Source organism: Cynocephalus volans, chromosome 8 (assembly GCF_027409185.1).
Source record: "Cynocephalus volans isolate mCynVol1 chromosome 8, mCynVol1.pri, whole genome shotgun sequence".
NCBI classification, from domain to species: domain Eukaryota; kingdom Metazoa; phylum Chordata; class Mammalia; order Dermoptera; family Cynocephalidae; genus Cynocephalus; species Cynocephalus volans.
The window spans coordinates 148363611-148387033 of NC_084467.1; the positions used below are offsets into that span (position 1 = coordinate 148363611).

Below are 23423 nucleotides of genomic sequence, written 5' to 3' on the forward strand. Positions count from 1 at the left end.
CCCAATGCTAAAATTAACTCATTAGCTATTGGCTTTAAATTGATACTGAGTTTACTTCAAAGTTTTTCTCTTTCAAGAAGAAGTAGGCAATGGGTTATGACACTTAATTTTCCACATGGAAATAATTTCCTTTCCACTGTCTTTCAGATCCATCCATGAGCGGATCTGTTATACTTTGGTTGATAGTTTATGCAGAGTAATTTATGCATAGTAAGCCTACTTCACTTAACCATCATCAGAAACACTAAATAACACTAAGAACTAGGAGTTGAGGGAGGTGCCTTCAACTCCTCCTGCAACCTTCCAGCAGGGTATGGCTTTGCTCCACAAGACTATAAGCCACTCCTATGAGTCTAAATTTGGGGCTTGACACAGTTTCACAAAAAGTTCCAAGTGTATCTTTGTAAATTTTAAAAACCTTGTGTGGGGGGGATCATAAAAAACAAATGGCAGAAATTTTATTCCTGGAGCAGTTTTAGATTTGTCTCCTCTTTTGTACCACATTCAAAGCTGTTGTCTTTTTGTATAATGCAGCAAATGGGTCAAAACAGCATAACACAATCTGATGTGTATATGCAACACAATCAAAGAGATCCATTAAGTTACTCACCTAAACCTTGTGGAAGGGCCTTCCAGAATCTTCACAAAGGTTGCAAGTGCTGGCTTTCTTGAATTTATCTCCCATATCTTAACATGAATATGCCTTAAAAGAAATCTATATTATAAACTACTTTCTGTTGTCCAAGTCTTATCAGCATGATATAATCAACATGGTGATCTATACTGTTCTTAGGAATGGTGGAATCAGGTTTGGCTGCATCTTAAATTGCATTACATAATGTTAGAATTTAATGCAATTTAATGTATTCTCGTGGCAAATTTTTCAAGATGAATTGTAATCCCTGAAAGGTGGGAACAAACTCAATCTTAATTCTCTGCTCTTGGGATCAAAGAGGTTGGAGGGGAGGTGAACTTCCCAGAACTGACTGAGTATATGAACTCACAGCTTAAACAAGAAAACTAAAATAAAGCAATACCTGTTAATATCTTATGAAACTTGAGAACTTGAAAGACAAGAATACCTTAAAAGTCACTGAAGATAAAAAGAAAAACACTCCTAAAAATGGAAATCAATGAGTAAGCAGATTTCTCAAAAACAACATGGAAGTTAAAACAATGGAAAATTATTTTCAAATTAAAAAAAACAAATCATTCTCAATCACATATCCCAATTACACTAGATTTCACAAATAATAAAAAAATTAATTTTAATACAAGAAGCATATACAACAACATTAATATCAAACTAGATGCTATTGAGGCAAGAAAAGCACCATATAAAAAGCAAAGAAATAACTACAAAATAAAATCATCAGTTTGGAGAATTTTCAAAAAAATAAAAGCATGCATAATGCAAACACAATGAGGTATGTTATATCATCCATCAAATAAGAGATTAACATAAAAGACAGTAAGAATATAGGAGATATGAACATTCTTATCTAATAGAGAGCAAAACCTACACCAAGTGGTTAATAGACATTTTTCATATGTTATATCATATATATTTATCACGTTTTTTGTGTGTTAATCTAGAGAGAACACCTAAACAAATGCTAAAACACATCACCTAAATTTCAAAAAGGAGTACATTAGAAATTAATAACAAAGAGAAAGCCAGAGGATATTCCTATATTTGAAAATAAAATACACACACCTATGCATGTGTTCACAAACATATTTCTAAAGGCATCAAATTTAAAAGTAGGGAAAATTTAGAATTAAACAAAAACAAGATAATTGCATATAGAATGTAATTTAAAGTATTTTTAGAGAGAAATTAATCATCTTAAAAGGATAGATTAAAAGAATACCAAACATTTAATGATGAAAGCATTTTAATTCACAAAGACAGTGATACCAGTAGAAGGGTCTGGATAGACACAGTAGCCAGCCTCAACCCACTCATTCCACTTAGCAGTTTCTTGACTCCACCACAGGGAAGAATTCAAGAGCAGAGTCACAGAGGAAAGTGAAAACAGGTTTAATACAGAGAATAAGAACTACAGACTTTGCAAGGAAAGTGACAGGGCCCACACTAAGTTTAATACAAAAGTCAGAAATACATACTTGCAGTCCAGCACAAAGTGCAGGCTGGCTCAAGAAAGTGAGCAGCTAAAAGTAGGTTTGATAGAAAAGAAAAGCATACACACCTCAGCTATGAAGTGCAGACTGGCCCCACGAAAGTGAGCAGCAACCCTGCCTCCTGCTGGCATTCCACTTTTATAGTTTCACTACCCAATACATATTCATGCTATCTAATTAAAAGCCAACTAAAAGGTTGGTTATATGTTATGTAGCATAGTCTTTAACATGCTCAGTTGGTATCTTTCTAGGGCATGTTCATTGGTCAAACTCTATCACATGCACTGAACATTTCAAGAATATTCTGTGCTCTTTAGCACCTCTAGTGGAAGGTCATTCAAAGGATAAATTCCACTTTACTGAGCATGCTCTGCTGCTAGTGTTATATAAACCCTTCCTACTGAGCATGCCCAGCCACTGGACTTGCATAAGTCAGCTCCTGAGGGCTCAATTTCCCAGTGTTGGTGCAGAAAATAGGTCCAATAAGCAACAGTAACTCTCCTCCAAGGGAAGGCCCAGTGGAGGGGCTGGAGACCTTGGGGAGTCACTTGAAACTAAGAGATGTGTCTTAAAGCCCAAATCCATGTAAACTGAGCGCCTACTACCTCATTAGGAAAATAAAAATAGCACAAATCTCTCGAATTTGATGAATAGATATAATAAATATGAAAGCAAGTATTAATATAGCAAAAATGAGAAAAAAATTGGGAGGATTAGCAAGTCCAGAAAGTTTTGTTTGAAAATGTTAAAAAACGTGTCTGTCTGTGTTTTCCTCACATTTGTTTTAAATTAAAATCATGTGGAGAGCTTTTCAAAATGTTAGACGCTCAGGTCATAATACATAGCAATCAAATCAGGATCTCTGAGGGATGGACCTGACCTTCAGAATTCTTTATATCACTCCAGGTGATTAAATAAGAAGTCATGTTTGAAAAGCACAGAAACACAGTTTGGTATTAAAAGAGAGTAAGATATGACAAAGAGAGAGAGATAACGGATGATGGAGGGTAAAGAAAGAAAAATCAGTATTAGAGAAACATGGCAGTATGGCGATAATGATTTTAAATTATAGACTGTTCTATTAATAAGTTGATAGAAGTCCTTCACTTATTTATCAATATAAATAATAATCCAACAGTTAAAAAAAACTATGCACATAAAAAACTTGAATTTTTAGGTATTCTCTGATATTCCTGCAAAAAATAGGAAACCCAGAGGATGAAGAGAAAAAAAGAAAAGAGGTAGAAGGGGCAGGATGGAGAGGAAGAGGGAGGGAAAAAATATCCACAGCTTGCTTTGTTTTAAGACATAATTTATGTGTTCACAGTAAAATCAGTCCAGGTTAGCATGAAAAAGAAAATTCAACATTTGTAACATAAAAACATAAAATCAACAGCAGTAATTAAAATATCAGCACACCAAATAATAAACAAGTAGGTTTTTTCTCAAAATGCAAAAAAGGATTAAAGTAAGAAAACCTGTTAATATGTTACAACATTTTGCAGGGACTGCAAGCTATATCCTGGGATTCATTTGCCCCTTTTTCCATGTAACTAAACAAAACTTACTAGACTATTAGACCTACCTTTGTCACTAGATGTTTCCATGTGATTTAACTCTACATTTTATCTTCACGATGTGTAGTGGAGAGTTTAGAATTTACATATTTCATTAACTGCGTGCAGAATAGTAAATAATTTCTTTGTTTTTCCCACAAATCTGGTTGTCCGGTAAGGTATGCCTAGCTGGTTTATGAAAAGAAAAACTTTACCATCTTTAAAAAGTAATTGGCCACAATTATCAACCACATTTTATATCCACAAAATAAATAAATAAATAAATAAATAAAATAAAAAGTACTTAACTTTATTAACATATTTAAAAATGATTTCTCTATAATGCAAAGAAAATGTTCACTCGGTGCTCAAACATACAATGCATTTTTGCTAGTCCCTAAACAAAGCAAAAAGGTGGACAAAATGGTCTCAGACTTCAGGAAAGGGTGAATCTTACAGGAATCCCTAATTAGAAGAAGAAGTAAAAATTGTCACCAGAGAAGGCAAAGTGCTTCTGGAGCCCAGTAGTAATAGGTCATTCTTTTCGTATGGGGAGGCTTCCTCACAGAGGAGCTATATTTGACATGGTCCTTTAAAGATCACATTTACAGGTCTGATTTCTACACATTTTCATGGAAATAGCTACTCTGTAACGTCTTTGTTTCTAAAACTTATTTTGTTTGGCCACGAACACCTTTATTAAGTGCACTTCATGGGGCAGCGATGCTTTGTCCATGGTCCTCTCATGCACTAAGGAATATATTTAAATTTTACTGAAACTTTATTCATAATTAATTACTTATTATAGATCATATATCTATAAGTGCCAATCACAGACAATACAGGAAACTTTTACAATATATGTTTAGGTGGCTTCGTATGTCAGAAAGATTGAATTACAGGCATTTCAGTGAGAAATTGGTAAAGGACTGAAGGAAGTGCTTTTTACAAGGGTATAGGGAAAATACAGCCAAAAAGTCAAGTTAAGAAACAAGGGGAACAGAGTCAAACAGGATATCTGTGGTTATGCACCTGGGCCCCGGCCCGAGGCAAAGGGCGGATAGTTCCCAGAAATAGACAAGTCAGTTAAAGTTTCAAGAGTGCCCCTCAGCTGTTTCAAGGACTCCCACTTGACCGAAGTTCACCCCTGGCTTGATTTAAACTAACCAATTACCTTGCTTCTCGCTTCTGTACCCGCGCTTTTTGCTATAAAAAGGACCCAGGAGCTCTACTCGGCGCGCCAGTCTTTCGAAAGACTGAGTCGCCCGGGTACCTGTGTGTTCAATAAACCTCTTGTTTTTGCATCCGAAGCCGTGGTCTCGCTGTTCCTTGGGAGGGTCTCCCTGAACTGACTGACTACCCACTGCGGGAGTCTTTCATTTGGGGGCTCGTCCGGGATCGGAGACCCCCACCCAGGGACCACCGACCCACCAACGGGAGGTAAGCTGGCCAGCAGTCGTTCTGTGTCTCGTTTCTGTGTCTCGTCTCTGTGTCTGACTCAGTGATTTCGACTGTCTTTTCTGAGCGCGCGCATTTTGGTTTCAGTTTGTTCCGGGTTAGTCGCTCTGGGAGCGAAGTGCGGGTAGCGAACAGACGTGTTCGGGGGCTCGCCACCCGGCAATCCTGGGAGACGTCCCAGGATCAGGGGAGGACCAGGGACGCCTGGTGGACCCCTTGGCAGAGGATTATTGTGTTTTGGTCTCACCGCGTCTCGGGAGGCGCGCTCTGCCATCGGACTCTTTCTTCTATTTCTACGGCACTCGGTCTCGTCGCCGTTTCTGGTTTCTTTTTGTCTTAGTTGTGATAGGTCTTTGCGTCGTCGTTCCCCTATTGGAAATTTTCGAGATGGGGCAAAGTGCCCTTACGCCCCTCTCCCTTACTCTAGATCATTGGAAAGATGTCAAAGCCAGGGCTCACAATCTGTCCATGGAGATCAAAAAAGGAAAATGGCAGACTTTCTGTTCGTCTGAGTGGCCCACATTCGGCGTAGGTTGGCCGCCAGAGGGAACCTTTGATCTTACTGTCATTTTTGCAGTTAAAAAGATTGTTTTTCAGGAGACCGGAGGACACCCGGACCAGGTTGCCTGTGTCGTGGTATGGCAAGACCTCGCCCAGAATCCCCCTCCCTGGGTGCCACCCTCCAGCAAAGTCGCTGTTGTTTCGGGATCAGAAAATACTCAAAGGCCACCTACAAGGAAGCCTTCCGCCCCTCCCCAACCCCCCGTCCTCCCGACACCAGATGACCTATTTTCTCTCTCTGAAACCCCACCTTACCCGGCGGCTCCGCTGCCCCCTCTGGCCCCTCAGGGAAACAGATCGGCACCAGGCCGAGCGCCCGGTGATCCTAGCCCTGAGGGACCGGCTGCGGGGACTAGGAGCCGCCAACCTCGCAGTCCGAGAGACGGCTCCGGTCCTGACTCCACCGTAGCTTTGCCCCTCCGAGCCATAGGGCCCCCAGCTGAGCCTAATGGCTTGGTCCCTCTACAGTATTGGCCTTTTTCCTCAGCAGATCTTTACAATTGGAAGTCTAACCACCCGTCTTTTTCTGAAAAACCAGCAGGACTCACGGGACTTCTTGAGTCCCTTATGTTCTCTCACCAGCCCACTTGGGACGATTGCCAACAGCTACTCCAGATCCTCTTCACCACTGAAGAGCGAGAAAGGATTCTTCTGGAGGCCCGCAAGAACGTTCTCGGGGACAACGGGGCCCCTACACAACTCGAGAACCTCATTAATGAGGCCTTCCCCCTCAATCGACCTCAATGGGATTACAACACGGCCGAAGGTAGGGAGCGTCTTCTGGTCTACCGCCGGACTCTAGTGGCAGGTCTCAAAGGGGCAGCCCGGCGCCCCACCAATTTGGCTAAGGTAAGAGAGGTCTTGCAGGGACCGGTAGAACCCCCCTCGGTTTTCTTGGAACGCCTGATGGAGGCATATAGGAGATACACTCCGTTTGACCCCTCTTCTGAGGGACAGCAGGCGGCAGTTGCAATGGCCTTCATCGGACAGGCAGCCCCAGATATCAAGAAAAAGTTGCAGAGGCTAGAGGGGCTCCAAGATTATTCCTTACAAGATTTAGTGAGAGAGGCAGAAAAGGTGTACCACAAGAGAGAGACAGAAGAGGAAAAACAAGAAAGAGAAAAAAGAGAGACAGAAGAGAGAGAGAGACGGCGCGATAGGCGCCAAGAAAAAAACTTGACTAGGATTTTGGCCGCAGTGGTAGGTGAAAGAGGGTCTAGAGATAGGCAGACAGGGAACCTGAGCAACCGGGCAAAGAAAACACCTAGGGATGGAAGACCCCCTCTAGACAAAGACCAATGCGCGTACTGTAAAGAGAAGGGTCACTGGGCAAGAGAATGTCCCCGGAAAAAGAACATCAGAGAAGCCAAGGTTCTATCCCTAGACGACTAGGGGAGTCAAGGTTCGGACCCCCTCCCCGAACCTAGGGTAACATTGACAGTGGAGGGGACCCCCATCGAGTTTCTGGTCGATACCGGGGCTGAACATTCGGTGTTGACCCAACCCATGGGGAAGGTAGGGTCCAGGCGGACAGTCGTAGTAGGAGCAACCGGCAGCAAAGTCTACCCCTGGACCACACAAAGACTTTTAAAGGTTGGACATAAACAAGTGACCCATTCCTTTTTGGTCATACCTGAGTGCCCTGCTCCTCTGTTGGGCCGGGACATTCTGACCAAACTAAAGGCCCAAATCCAGTTTTCTACAGAGGGCCCACAAGTAACATGGGGAGATCACTCTACCATGTGCTTGGTCCTAAACCTAGAAGAAGAATACCGGCTGTATGAAAAGCCGGCCTCTCCCTCCATCGACCCATCCTGGCTCCAACTTTTTCCCACCGTATGGGCAGAAAAGACAGGTATGGGACTGGCCAATAACGTCCCACCAGTAGTAGTAGAGCTGAAATCGGGTGCCTCACCGGTGGCCGTCCGACAGTATCCAATGACTAAAGAAGCCCGGGAAGGCATCAGACCCCACATCCAAAGGTTCTTAGACCTAGGGGTCTTAGTGCCCTGCCAGTCGCCCTGGAACACCCCTCTGCTACCAGTAAAAAAGCCAGGGACCAATGACTATCGGCCAGTCCAAGACTTGAGAGAAATTAACAAAAGGGTGCAAGACATTCATCCCTCAGTCCCAAACCCATACAGCCTCCTGAGTTCCCTTCCGCCTAGTCACACTTGGTACTCAGTCTTGGATCTCAAGGATGCCTTTTTTTGCCTCAAACTACACCCCAACAGCCAGCCACTGTTCGCGTTCGAGTGGAGAGACCCAGAAAAAGGTAACGCTGGTCAGCTGACCTGGACACGGCTGCCACAGGGGTTCAAGAACTCACCCACTCTCTTCGACGAGGCCCTCCACCGGGATTTAACTCCTTTTAGGGCTCTCAACCCCCAGGTCATATTACTCCAATATGTGGACGACCTCCTAGTGGCAGCTCCCACATATGAAGGCTGCAAAAGAGGGACACAAAAGCTCTTGCAGGAACTGAGTAAGTTGGGGTACCGGGTATCAGCTAAAAAGGCCCAGTTATGCCAGAAAGAGGTCACCTATTTGGGGTACCTGCTCAAGGAGGGAAAAAGATGGCTGACCCCGGCCCGGAAAGCTACAGTTATGAAGATCCCTACTCCCACAACCCCCAGGCAGGTCCGCGAATTTCTGGGTACTGCCGGATTCTGCAGGCTCTGGATTCCTGGGTTTGCTTCCCTGGCTGCACCCTTGTACCCCCTGACAAGGGAAAACATTCCTTTTACCTGGACTGAGGAGCATCAAAAGGCTTTTGACCACATAAAAAAAGCCTTGCTGTCTGCCCCCGCCTTGGCTCTCCCAGACCTCACCAAACCATTTACTCTATACGTAGATGAAAGAGCCGGTGTAGCCCGAGGAGTGCTTACTCAGACCCTAGGACCATGGCGACGGCCAGTAGCTTATCTATCAAAAAAACTGGATCCAGTGGCCAGTGGGTGGCCAACCTGCCTAAAAGCGGTTGCTGCAGTGGCACTCCTCCTCAAAGACGCTGATAAGTTAACCTTGGGGCAAAATGTGACTGTGATTGCTTCCCACAGCCTCGAAAGTATTGTGCGGCAGCCCCCCAATCGGTGGATGACCAATGCCAGAATGACTCATTACCAGAGTTTGCTGCTAAACGAAAGGATATCTTTCGCGCCCCCTGCTGTCCTGAACCCAGCTACCCTACTACCAGTCGAGTCAGAATCCACCCCAGTACACCAATGCTCAGAAATCCTTGCTGAAGAAGCTGGGACTCGACGGGACCTGAAGGACCAGCCATTGCCCGGAGTGCCTGCCTGGTATACAGACGGTAGCAGCTTCATTGTGGAAGGTAAGCGGAGAGCAGGGGCCGCCATCGTAGATGGCAAACGGACGGTATGGGCAAGCAGCCTGCCAGAAGGGACATCAGCCCAGAAGGCCGAGCTAATCGCCTTGACGCAGGCATTACGCCTAGCCGAAGGAAAAAACATCAACATCTACACGGACAGCAGGTCGCCATTATCCACTGCCCGGGCCACCAGAGAGGAAATAACCCTGTGGCGGCCGGGAACCGGAGGGCCGACGAGGCTGCAAAACAAGCCGCCCTGTCGGTCAGGGTGCTAGCAGAAACTATAAAGCTTCAAGAGCCAATCGAGCCTGCTCAAGCTAGGACCAAGCCAAGAGAGCTCACTCCTGACCAGGGAAAAGAATTCATTTAGCGGTTACATCAGCTAACACACTTAGGACCAGAAAAGCTCCTTCAACTAACGAGCCGCACCAGCCTCTCCATCCCGAATCTCCGGTCCACCGTTCAAGAAGTCGCCAATCGGTGTCCGGCTTGTGCCATGACTAATGCGACTACCACCTACCGAGAGACCGGAAAAAGACAACGGGGAGATCGACCCGGCGTATACTGGGAAGTAGACTTTACAGAGGTAAAGCCTGGCCGGTATGGGAACAGGTATCTGCTAGTATTTGTAGATACTTTCTCTGGATGGGTAGAAGCTTTCCCTACCAAAACTGAAACGGCCCTGACTGTATGTAAAAAGATACTAGAAGAAATCCTGCCCCGTTTCGGGATCCCTAAGGTGATCGGGTCAGATAATGGCCCAGCCTTTGTTGCTCAGGTAAGCCAGGGACTGGCCACACAACTGGGAATAAATTGGAAATTACATTGTGCGTATAGGCCCCAGAGCTCAGGTCAAGTAGAGAGAATGAATAGAACCATCAAAGAGACCTTAACTAAATTGGCCTTAGAGACCGGTGGAAAAGACTGGGTGGCCCTCCTTCCCTTAGCGCTGTTCAGAGCCAGGAATACCCCTGGCCAGCTTGGTCTGACCCCTTATGAAATCCTCCACGGGGGACCCCCCCCCATACTTGAGTTGGGAGGAACACTGGGTCCCGATGATAACTTTCTTCCTGTCTTATTTACTCACTTAAAGGCTTTAGAAGTTGTAAAAACCCAGATCTGGGACCAGATCAAGGAGGTATACGAGCCAGGTGCCGTGGCCATCCCTCATCCGTTCCAGGTCGGAGACCAAGTGCTGGTCAGACGCCATCGACCCAGCAACCTTGAGCCTCGGTGGAAAGGCCCGTATCTGGTATTGCTGACCACCCCGACCGCAGTAAAAGTTGATGGCATTGCAGCCTGGGTACATGCTTCTCACCTCAAGCCTGCGCCACCCTCCGTACCAGATGAATCCTGGGAGCTGGAGAGGACTGATAATCCTCTTAAGTTGCGCATTCGGCGGCGGCGGAGCAAGCCTACCAAGTAATAACCCTAACCAGCCCAACACCCTCACCTGGCAGGTACTGTCCCAAACTGGAAAGGTTGTCTGGTTCAAGACAGAAGTCCACCCCCTTTGGACTTGGTGACCCTCCCTTACCCCTGATATATGTGCCCTGGCGGCGGGTCTCGAGGCTTGGGATATTCCAGAAATTGATGCACCGGCCTCTAAAAGAGTCAGGCCTCCTGACTCAAACTATGAAAATGCTTATAACCAGATCAAATAACTCCCCTTGGTTGACCACCCTACTGTCAACCATCGCCGGGCCCCTATTACTCCTCCTTCTGTTGTTCACCCTTGGGCCCTACGTCATCAATAGACTAGTCCAATTCATCAATGATAGGGTAAGTGCAGTTAAGATTCTGGTCCTTAGGCAAAAATACCAAACCTTAAATGGCGAAGATAACTTTTAATTCCGCTCTAAGATTAGAGCGATCCACAAGAGAAATGGGGGAATGAAGGAAGTGCTTTTTACAAGGGTATAGGGAAAATACAGCCAAAAAGTCAAGTTAAGAAACAAGGGGAACAGAGTCAAACAGGATATCTGTGGTTATGCACCTGGGCCCCGGCCCGAGGCAAAGGGCGGATAGTTCCCAGAAATAGACAAGTCAGTTAAAGTTTCAAGAGTGCCCCTCAGCTGTTTCAAGGACTCCCACTTGACCGAAGTTCACCCCTGGCTTGATTTAAACTAACCAATTACCTTGCTTCTCGCTTCTGTACCCGCGCTTTTTGCTATAAAAAGGACCCAGGAGCTCTACTCGGCGCGCCAGTCTTTCGAAAGACTGAGTCGCCCGGGTACCTGTGTGTTCAATAAACCTCTTGTTTTTGCATCCGAAGCCGTGGTCTCGCTGTTCCTTGGGAGGGTCTCCCTGAACTGACTGACTACCCACTGCGGGAGTCTTTCAGGACCACTAAAAATGCTAACATCGTGTAATGATAAATATAGTAATTATCTTGATTTGAGAGAAAATAAAATAATAGTAAAAAAGTATTTTTTTTTAGAAGTAGACACACAAGTGTATTTTCAAATAAATTCCATATTTTCTTAATGGATGAGCTTGGTTTCACTATGCCTAAACTTTTTGTATATGAAAAGGTGGTGTGTATAAAAAGGAAGATGCATTTAACATACATTACACTTGCTCAAGATATACCACAAGTTTAAGGACCTATTCTAGAACATCTTTAATGAGACCAATTGAAATATTACTTTTATCAATGTTCTGTGAGATTTTAAGAGCTTGCAAAGATACTTTAAAATCAGAGCTGGTTACCCTCAAGGAAGAGCAGATGTTTTGACATATGTTGAGATGAGTACTCTGAACTAGAAATTCAAATCTCCTTCTGGAAAACTTTTTGTGCTAACATATGGTAGACAATGAATCTTAAAAACTGTTGGCTATGGACTTGACAAAAACATGGGATTAGTTAAGATTTATTTACAGAGATTAACCAAATTGAGCAAAGAAATGGATAGAATTGGTTATATTCCTCTGATTTTCAAATGATTGGCAAAAATTCCTTCCATCCTTCCAAAAAATTTATTTAAACTCTCTGAATTTTACATGCAATATAATATTTCTAAACACATTCACTGTCTTTGTTAAATCACGTAGAACATTTTTCCTGCCTACAACATCATTAACCGTTCAAAAAGAAATATAAATTCACTGTCCTCAAATTGTGGAAAGAAATGCTCAAATTTGAATAATTTTACTCTCTTTTCTTCATTATCATAAAAAATGATGGATTTGAAGCATAACAATATCCACGTTTAAATGGCATCAAACAAAATCATCTCCTTTCTCTATTACTGATGATAATTACACATGAAAATACCTCTCCATTTTCATAGATTTACATTTATGTAGTTTAAAAGTTTAAAATAAGAAGTGCATATTTGTCAGCTATTATTTTAAAGAAGCCTAAACTTATATAGAACATTTATGCATTTCAACAAGATGTAAAACATGGTTTTTACTTTCTTTCCTGGAGTTCTGTCATGGGAACATGCAAAAATAGCAATTTCTAATCATTCTTCCCTCTTTTTTTTTATTGTTACTGTTTTCTCATGTGTAGTGTTCTCACTGGACACTGTTTTCAAAAGCACCAGAAACCCAGAATGTTTTTTCAATACTCTCTACAGGAACATTTCAAATTTAATTCATAACAGTTTCAACAATGGATGATATAAAATAGTTAGATTCACATACACTTTGGAGTTGAAATTACGGGTAAAACATGGATAATCAGCACTGCTTGGCACATGTGCTTAGGTGAGAGAGAGAATTCTATAATAGCAACTTATTTGGCAAAAAGTGAATTTCTCCATAGTCCCAGAATTAATCTTTTGGGGGTACAGTTGATACGTTAATTCCATTTTTCTCTACAAAGCATTAAATATTTTCAATCCTGTTTGGAACTAAGTATTGGGGAAAAGTGAAGACAACTATTTTAATTAAATCTGTGCTCTCTTATTAAATTACTGTAATGAAGAATAACATAGTCATTTATGTTCTGTATGTTTTAGCCCAGAGGTTTTTCCCACAAACATATTGTTTTCTAGTCAAAGATTTTCAGCTTTTGAAGTGTATACACTCAGTGTGCTCTGGTGTAGGATATTACAATTAATTCGAAGGCTGGTTTTTTTCTAACTGCAATTGTTGTTGTGGCCACAACTTCAAGCAAGGGTATGCTTTGTTTTGTTTCATTTAGGGGCCCATTGATTACTGTGCCTAATTCTTATGGGGTGGCAAGTTATATTTATTTTGGACAAATGTGCTGAGGTGACTCAAATCTCTGAAGCACCCTCCAAAATCACTTTTCTAGGCACATTCTTTCAATCCGTAATCTATTTCTCCTGATCATCAATTGGTTACGATCTGTGATCAATCTGTGGCCTAGCAGTGAATATAGGTATGTTTATATTAGGTCACCTAATTATAAACTTGCTTTTTCAGTTATTGCGGAGTACTTTAAAATGGTACATAATTTAAATATACCTTCCAAATGTAATTTTTTTTCCAATTTTAACATTTGTGTGGAATAGTGAAAACAGTGAATACGTCTAAGAGACTCATCTAGTTGAAGTGTAAAATCGGTCACTTAGTATCTGTATGATTTTAGGTAATTTAATTAACCTGTCTGAGACTCATTTTTCTTATTCATAAAAAGAAAATAACAACTCTCAGAGCCATGGTATGTGTAAAATCCTTCAGTACTCAATATTGTTTAGTTTTCTGTTTCATGTTTCAAGTCAATATCTCTTTAAAAAGTGAAACATTAACCCTCTAACATTCCTAGTCTCAAAAAAAAAAAAAAAAGAAGTCTGTGGCATCATCGAACTAAGAATTGATTCATATTATCTTTTATTTGAATTGTATATCTTGAGATTACACAAACAGTTTGGGAATAACGTTAATGAATGTTTACACTAGATAAATGATGCAAAGGCAAGATATTTACTACCCAAATCAGACAAGTTTATGTCCTGTAAAGCTGCTTTAAATACTTGAGTGAGAAACAAAACATTACAGGAATTTTTAATATTCAATTTGATAGTGAATACTACATCAAAAATATTTTTAAACAAATAAAAACGACTGCAGTTTATGCAGCCTGATCACATTATCATTACGTTTATTATTTCTGTGCTAACAAAATTAAATTTTAAATTGGTGAAACTTTTTGGAAAAAGAGGGAGTTAGGGTGGAGTTGTAGAGAAGAATCATATTTTTAACCATACCACATAGTTGTTTATATTATTGCTCCTGAAATATTTATTAGGAAATGTTCTCAGAAAGCTGGGATTAGTCAGCCAAATTTAGTTCAAATGCATTTGATAGATCTCCTGTGGACATGCTATTTTATGCCCAAATTACGGTACATCATTTTTATAGAGCCATGGTGGCATAATCTTTGGGTACTAAGTCGTAGTTTAACCTAAGAATTATTATAACAAAGTTTAATTTTACTTAGAGAGGCTGTTGTGAAAGACCCCTGGAGCAGGCGGTCAGTCGGTCTGGAGACCCTCCCAAGGAACAGCGAGACCACGAAGACGGATGCAAACAGCAAGAGGTTTATTTGAACACACGGGTACCCGGGCGACACAGTCTTTTGGAAGACTGGCGCGCCGAGTGGAGCTCCTGGGTCCTTTTTATAGCAAAAAGCGCGGGTACAGAAGCGAGAAGCGAGTTTAATTGGTCAGTTCAAATAAGGCCTGGGGTGAGCTTCGGTTATGTGGGAGTCCTTGAAACAGCTGAGGGGCACCCTGGAAACTGGTGGGAGTCCTTGAAACAGCTGAGGGGCACCCTGGAAACTGTTGGGAGTCCTTGAAACAGCTGAGGGGCACTCTTGAAACTTTAACTGACTTGTCTATTTCTGGGAACTATCCGCCCTTTGCCTCGGGCCGGGGCCCAGGTGCATAACCACAGATATCCTGTTCGTTATCTGGTCTCAACCTCAGGCTGTACTTTTCCTATGCTAGGGACTTTTAACCAGGGTAATGTTTTGTGCCTTGCAAAATGGCGTTGCTACGGCTAGCTTAAAAAGTTCTTTCTTCATTCCCCCATTTCTTTTGTGGATAGCTCTAATCTTAGAGCGGAGTTAAAAGTTATTTTCATTATCTATAGTCTGATATTTTTGTCTAAGAACCAGGACCTTAATTGTACTCATCTTATCATTGATGAATTGGACTAACCTGTTGATGACACAGGGCCCCAGAATGAGCAACAGAAGAAGGAGTACTAGGGGCCCGGCGATGGTTGATAGTAGGGTAGTGAACCAAGGGGAGCTATTGAACCAACCTTCAAACCAGTTTTGATCTTTTTGGCGCTCTAACTGTCTTTTATCTAGTCTTTGTTTGAGTTTGGCCATGGTGTCTCGTATCACACCTGAATGGTCTACATAAAAACAGCACTCCTCTCTGAGGGCCGCGCAGAGGCCTCCCTCTCTTAAAAACAGTAAGTCAAGGCCTCGCCTATTTTGGAGTACTACCTCAGATAGAGAAGTCAATGAGTCCTCTAACTTGCTGACTGAATCCTGGAGGGCCCGGAGGTCAGTGTCCATGGCAGTCTGGAGCTCGGTTAGGCCCCGCTGGAGGTCTATAGGTCCTTTAATCAGAGCAGCCGAGCCGGTACCTATACCTGCCACAATTCCCAGTAGGACAGCTAGGGTAAGTGTGAGAGGTTCTCTCTTAAACCTGGGATGAGGGTTGTCATAGGCCTGCAACAAAGTTTCTTCAGGATGGTAATAGATGCGAGGAATCAGCTGAACCTGGACACAGAAATCCTTAGACTGATTAAAAACTGAGAGGGAAACGCAAGGGGTGAGACCGGTGCTGCAAGCCCACCAGCTATGGTTGGAGGGGAGAAGGTACTGATGGTCCCCGGAGGAATTGATGGATAGGGTCTGGTTGCAAAGATGTTGATGGGTAGAAGGTATTGTTCCTATACATAACCCTTGTCCTGTGACCTCTGTGAGAGTAAGCTTTCCCTGGGTCCCCCAACGGCAACTCTCGGCGCTGGTATAATTGGCCTCTCCCAAAAAGGCTATTCCTTCATAGTAGGGGGGGCTTATGGCCAGACAGAGCCAGCAATGCTCTGTGGCGTTCGGGTTGGTGGCATTTAGAGCTAGGAAGGCCCCCTGTACAAGACCAAAGAGCCTGTCACCCGTGGTGGGGGGTAGAGTGCCTGGTGATAGGAGGCTCTGTGTAGCAGTGCTCCTTTGTGCCGCGGGGGGTTGCCTGCTAGTCATTGGGAACAGCTTGTTGCTAGGAGGTCCCTGTTCTGCAAGGACGGGGTCGGGGCCCACTGCCACAGTTGGCATATTGGTGATATCTAGGCGAATGGTGAACAGTACACCTGGATCGTTTCCCGTCAAATAGAACCTTAGTCCCCAGGTTCTTCCTTGTGCCCAATCTCTGGAATTTTTCCTTTCTCTGTGAATTTTATTTTAAGGGGGTTACACCAGCCGGTGTTGTCACAGTTTTTACTGCTATCGTTACGTTCTACAGTTATGAGGTCCCATGAGGAACTAGGTCCCCAGTAGACTGTCCCCGTGGTTTCACAACCCCATTCTTTGCAATATAGGGATTCCAGCCCTCCGCACCTTCTAGCTTCTGAAAGGGTCCGGCCATCCCGGGGGCACACGTAGAAGGGGGAAGCGGCAAGCCTGTTTCTAGCTCGGGGATAGCTGCACCCTGGGACCCCCCAGGTGATCTGATTATAAGCTTTTGTATAGTCTGAATCAGGGGGTCTGATCTGGGCCTAGCCCGATGCTATGTATCCCGGGATATCCCAGGTCTCAATACCCGCCGCCAGGGCACATACATCAGGTTTAAGATCGGGCCACCAAGTCCAAGGCGGCTGGGTAGCCTGTTTGGTCCAGACAACTTCTCCAGTTTGGGACAGTACCTTCCAGGTGAGGATCACAGGCCGGTGGGGGTTCTTACCCGGTGGACTCATTTTTCCGCCGCCGAATACGCAGCTTAAGAGGATGATCAGTCCTTTCCAGCTCCCAGGTCTCGTTTGGTGCCGGGGGTGGTGCAGGCTTGAGATGGGAAGCATGGACCCAGGCAGCGATGCCATCAACTTTTACTGCGGTCGGGGTGGTCAGCAATACCAGATACGGGCCTTTCCACCGAGGCTCAAGGTTGCTGGGTCGATGGCGTCTGACCAGCACTCGGTCTCCGACCTGGAACGGGTGGGGGACAGCTATGGTACCGGGCTGATATGCCTCTTTGATCTGGTCCCAAATCTGGGTCTTCACAACTTCTAGAGCCTTTAAATGGGTAAATAAGACAGGGAGAAAATTATCATCGGGACCCAGTGTTTCTCCCAACTCAAGTATGGGGGGGGGTCCCCCGTAGAGGATTTCATAGGGAGTTAGACCGTACTGGCCAGGGGTATTCCTGGCTCTGAACAGCGCTAAGGGAAGGAGGGCCACCCAGTCTTTTCCACCGGTCTCTAAGGCCAATTTAGTTAAGGTCTCTTTGATGGTTCTATTCATTCTCTCTACTTGACCTGAGCTCTGGGGCCTATACGCACAATGTAACTTCCAATTTATCCCCAGTTGTGTGGCCAGTCCCTGGCTTACCTGAGCAACAAAGGCTAGGCCATTATCTGACCCGATCACCTTAGGGATCCCGAAACGGGGCAGGATTTCTTCTAGTATCTTTTTACATACAGTCAGGGCCGTTTCCGTTTTGGTAGGAAAAGCTTCTACCCATCCAGAGAAAGTATCTACAAATACTAGCAGATACCTGTTTCTATACCGGCCAGGCTTTACCTCTGTAAAGTCTACTTCCCAGTATACGCCGGGTCGATCTCCCCGTTGTCTTTTTCCGGTCTCTCGGTAGGTGGTAGCCGCATTAGTCATGGCGCAAGCCGGACACCGATTGGCGACTTCTTGAACAGTGGACCGGAGGTTCGGGATGGAGAGGCTGGTGCGGCTTGCCAGTTGAAGGAGCTTTTCTGGTCCTAAGTGTGTTAGCTGATGTAACCGCTGAATGAATTCTTTTCCCTGGTCAGGAGTGAGCTCTCTTGGCTTGGTCCTAACTTGAGCAGGCTCGATTGGCTCTTGAAGCTTTGTAGTTTCTGCTAGCACCCTGACCGACAGGGCGGCTTGTTTTGCAGCCTCGTCGGCCCTCCGGTTCCCGGCCGCCACAGGGTTATTTCCTCTCTGGTGGCCCGGGCAGTGGATAATGGCGACCTGCTTAGGGAGGTGAATGGCCTCTAGCAGAGCCAGAATTTCTTGTTTATTTTTAATGTCTTTTCCAGCAGAAGTGAGCAGTCCCCTCTGTTTATATATTGCCCCATGAATGTGAGCAGTGGCAAAAGCATACCTGCTGTCCGTGTAGATATTGATGTTTTTTCCTTCGGCTAGGCGTAATGCCTGCGTCAAGGCGATTAGCTCGGCCTTCTGGGCTGATGTCCCTTCTGGCAGGCTGCTTGCCCATACCGTCCGTTTGCCATCTACGATGGCGGCCCCTGCTCTCCGCTTACCTTCCACAATGAAGCTGCTACCGTCTGTATACCAGGCAGGCACTCCGGGCAATGGCTGGTCCTTCAGGTCCCGTCGAGTCCCAGCTTCTTCAGCAAGGATTTCTGAGCATTGGTGTACTGGGGTGGATTCTGACTCGACCGGTAGTAGGGTAGCTGGGTTCAGGACAGCAGGGGGCGCGAAAGATATCCTTTCGTTTAGCAGCAAACTCTGGTAATGAGTCATTCTGGCATTGGTCATCCACCGATTGGGGGGCTGCCGCACAATACTTTCGAGGCTGTGGGAAGCAATCACAGTCGCATTTTGCCCCAAGGTTAACTTATCAGCGTCTTTGAGGAGGAGTGCCACTGCAGCAACCGCTTTTAGGCAGGTTGGCCACCCACTGGCCACTGGATCCAGTTTTTTTGATAGATAAGCTACTGGCCGTCGCCATGGTCCTAGGGTCTGAGTAAGCACTCCTCGGGCTACACCGGCTCTTTCATCTACGTACAGAGTAAATGATTTGGTGAGGTCTGGGAGAGCCAAGGCGGGGGCAGACAGCAAGGCTTCTTTTATGTGGTCAAAAGCCTTTTGATGCTCCTCAGTCCAGGTAAAAGGAATGTTTTCCCTTGTCAGGGGGTACAAGGGTGCAGCCAGGGAAGCAAACCCAGGAATCCAGAGCCTGCAGAATCCGGCAGTGCCCAGAAATTCGCGGACCTGCCTGGGGGTTGTGGGAGTAGGGATCTTCATAACTGTAGCTTTCCGGGCCGGGGTCAGCCATCTTTTTCCCCCTTTGAGCAGGTACCCCAAATAGGTGACCTCTTTCTGGCATAACTGGGCCTTTTTAGCTGATACCCTGTACCCCAACTTACTCAGTTCCTGCAAGAGCTTCTGTGTCCCTCTTTTGCAGCCTTCATATGTGGGAGCTGCCACTAGGAGGTCGTCCACATATTGGAGTAATATGACCTGTGGGTTGAGAGCCCTAAAAGGAGCTAAATCTCGGTGGAGGGCCTCGTCGAAGAGAGTGGGAGAATTTTTGAACCCCTGTGGCAGCCGTGTCCAGGTCAGCTGACCTGTGTTACCTTTTTCTGGGTCTCTCCACTCGAACGCGAACAGTGGCTGGCTGTTGGGGTGTAGTCTGAGGCAAAAAAAGGCATCCTTGAGATCCAGGACTGAGTACCAAGTGTGACTAGGCGGAAGGGAACTCAGGAGGCTGTATGGATTTGGGACCGTGGGATGAATGTCTTGCACCCTTTTGTTAATTTCTCTCAAGTCTTGGACTGGCCGATAGTCATTGGTCCCTGGCTTTTTTACTGGTAGCAGAGGGGTGTTCCAGGGCGATTGGCAGGGCACTAAGACCCCTAGGTCTAAGAACCTTTGGATGTGGGGTCTGATGCCTTCCCGGGCTTCTTTAGTCATTGGATACTGTCGGACGGCCACCGGTGAGGCACCTGATTTCAGCTCTACTACTACTGGTGGGACGTTATTGGCCAGTCCCATACCTGTCTTTTCTGCCCATACGGTGGGAAAAAGTTGGAGCCAGGATGGGTCGATGGAGGGAGAGGCCGGCTTTTCATACAGCCGGTATTCTTCTTCTAGGTTTAGGACCAGGCACATGGTAGAGTGATCTCCCCATGTTACTTGTGGGCCCTCTGTGGAAAACTGGATTTGAGCCTTTAGTTTGGTCAGGATGTCCCGGCCCAACAGAGGAGCAGGGCACTCAGGTATGACCAAAAAGGAATGGGTCACTTGCCTATGTCCGACCCTTAAAAGTCTCTGAGTGGTCCAGGGGTAGACTTTGCTGCCGGTCGCTCCTACTACGACTGTCCGCCTGGACCCTACCTTCCCCATGGGTTGGGTCAGTACCGAATGTTCAGCCCCGGTATCGACCAGAAACTCGATGGGGGTCCCCTCCACTGTCAGTGTTACCCTAGGTTCGGGGAGGGGGTCCGAACCCCGACTCCCCTAGTCATCTAGGGATAGAACCTTGGCTTCTCTGATGTTCTTTTTCCGGGGACATTCTCTTGCCCAGTGACCCTTCTCTTTACAGTACGCGCATTGGTCTTTGTCTAGAGGGGGTCTTCCATCCCTAGGTGTTTTCTTTGCCCGGTTGCTCAGGTTCCCTGTCTGCCTATCTCTAGACCCTCTTTCACCTACCACTGCGGCCAAAATCCTAGTTAAATTTTTTTCTTGGCGTTTATCACGCCGCCTCTCTCTCTCTTCTGTCTCTTTTTTTTCTCTTTCCTGTCTTTCTTCTTCTGTTTCTCTCTTGTGGTACACCTTTTCTGCCTCCTTTACTAAGTCTTGTAAGGAAAGGTCTTGGAGCCCCTCTAGTCTTTGTAACCTTTTTTTAATGTCTGGGGCTGACTGGCCGATAAAGGCCATGGCAACTGCCGCCTGCTGTCCCTCAGAAGAGGGGTCAAACGGAGTGTATCTCCTATATGCCTCCATCAGGCGTTCCAAGAAAACCGAGGGGGGTTCTACCGGTCCCTGCAAGACCTCTCTTACCTTAGCCAAATTGGTGGGGCGCCGGGCTGCCCCTTTGAGACCTGCCACTAGAGTCCGGCGGTAGACCAGAAGACGCTCCCTACCTTCGGCCGTGTTGTAATCCCATTGAGGTCGATTGAGGGGGAAAGCCTCATTAATGAGGTTCTCGAGTTGTGTAGGGGCCCCGTTATCCCCGAGAACGTTCTTGCGGGCCTCCAGAAGAATCCTTTCTCGCTCTTCAGTGGTGAAGAGGATCTGGAGTAGCTGTTGGCAATCGTCCCAAGTGGGCTGGTGAGAGAACATAAGGGACTCAAGAAGTCCCGTGAGACCTGCTGGTTTTTCAGAAAAAGAAGGATGGTTAGACTTCCAATTGTAAAGATCTGCTGAGGAAAAAGGCCAATACTGCAAAGGGACCAAGCCATTTGGCTCGGCTGGGGGCCCTATGGCTCGGAGGGGCAAAGCTACGGTGGAGTCAGGACCCGAGTCGCCTCTCGGACTGCGAGGTTGGCGGCTCCTAGTCCCCGCAGCCGGTCCCTCAGGGTTGGGGTCACTGGGTGCTCGTCCTGGTGCCGATCTGTTTGGTTGAGGGGCCAGAGGGGGCAGCGGAGCCGCCGGGTAAGGTGGGGGTTCAGAGAGGGAGAATAGGTCATCTGGTGTCGGGTAGACGGAGGGTCGGGGAGGGGCAGAAGGCTTCCTTGTAGGTGGCCCTTGAGTATTTTCTGGTCCCGAAACGACAGCGACTTTGCTGGAGGGTGGCACCCAGGGAGGGGGATTCTGGGCGAGGTCTTGCCATACCACGACATATGCAACCTGGTCCGAGTGTCCTCCGATCTCCTGGAAAACAATCTTTTTAACTGCAAAAATGACAGTAAGATCAAAGGTTCCCTCTGGCGGCCAACCTACGCCGAATGTGGGCCACTCAGACGAACAGAAAGTCCGCCATTTTCCTTTTTTGATCTCCACGGACAGATTGTGAGCCCTGGTTTTGACATCTTTCCAATGATCTAGAGTAAGGGAGAGAGGCGTAAGGGCACCTTGCCCCATCTCGAAAATTTCCAATAGGGGAACGACGACGCAAAGACCTATCACAACTAAGACAAAAAGAAACCAGAAACGGCGACGAGACCGAGTGCCGTAGAAATAGAAGAAAGAGTCCGATGGCAGAGCGCGCCTCCCGAGACGCGGTGAGACCAAAACACAATAATCCTCTGCCAAGGGGTCCACCAGGCGTCCCTGGTCCTCCCCTGATCCTGGGACGTCTCCCAGGATTGCCGGGTGGCGAGCCCCCGAACACGTCTGTTCGCTACCCGCACTTCGCTCCCAGAGCGACTAACCCGGAACAAACTGAAACCAAAATGTGCGCACCCTGAGGGACAGTCGAAATCACTGAGTCAGACACAGAGACGAGACACAGAAACGAGACACAGAACGAGACACAGAACGACTGCTGGCCAGCTTACCTCCCGTTGGTGGGTCGGTGGTCCCTGGGTGGGGGTCTCCGATCCCGGACGAGCCCCCAAATGAAAGACCCCTGGAGCAGGCGGTCAGTCGGTCTGGAGACCCTCCCAAGGAACAGCGAGACCACGAAGACGGATGCAAACAGCAAGAGGTTTATTTGAACACACGGGTACCCGGGCGACACAGTCTTTTGGAAGACTGGCGCGCCGAGTGGAGCTCCTGGGTCCTTTTTATAGCAAAAAGCGCGGGTACAGAAGCGAGAAGCGAGTTTAATTGGTCAGTTCAAATAAGGCCTGGGGTGAGCTTCGGTTATGTGGGAGTCCTTGAAACAGCTGAGGGGCACCCTGGAAACTGGTGGGAGTCCTTGAAACAGCTGAGGGGCACCCTGGAAACTGTTGGGAGTCCTTGAAACAGCTGAGGGGCACTCTTGAAACTTTAACTGACTTGTCTATTTCTGGGAACTATCCGCCCTTTGCCTCGGGCCGGGGCCCAGGTGCATAACCACAGATATCCTGTTCGTTATCTGGTCTCAACCTCAGGCTGTACTTTTCCTATGCTAGGGACTTTTAACCAGGGTAATGTTTTGTGCCTTGCAAAATGGCGTTGCTACGGCTAGCTTAAAAAGTTCTTTCTTCAGTTGAACCAAATAATATGTGATATTCCTTAATTCTGGATTCCCAAATTGCACTGTTCCTCATTAGTATAGAGATCAAAAGCTTTGCATTCTTATTGGATTCCATAAATAATCCGCTCAGTTTCCTAGTAAATTATTTGTATAACTTGGTCACTTAATAGAAAATAGAAAAAAAAATGTTTATTGGGGTTGATGTTAATCTCAATTATCCTTGCTGACATTGCTCAGTTATCAACAAGAATATGATAAAATAACAGTGATGAGTATTCTGATAAATAGAAAACAGAAAAATGAGGGACAAGTTCCAATTGCTTTCTCAAGTTCAAAAACATTCAATGTCATATTGACTTCCTGTACTCATATTTCTAGTATGGT

General features: G+C 45.8%; 1 protein-coding gene across 1 annotated transcript in view; it reads right to left on the bottom strand.

Annotated features, from left to right (window-relative positions):
* LOC134384423 (uncharacterized) overlaps positions 1-22543 on the bottom strand; it is a 36820-nt gene extending 14277 nt beyond the window's left edge. Inside the window, 1 exon segment of the mRNA XM_063105936.1 lies at positions 17662-22543. Within this exon segment, the coding sequence (XP_062962006.1) occupies positions 17662-22000 (4339 nt within the window). The 5' untranslated portion in view covers positions 22001-22543.
* Positions 22544-23423: the final 880 nt, after the last annotated feature.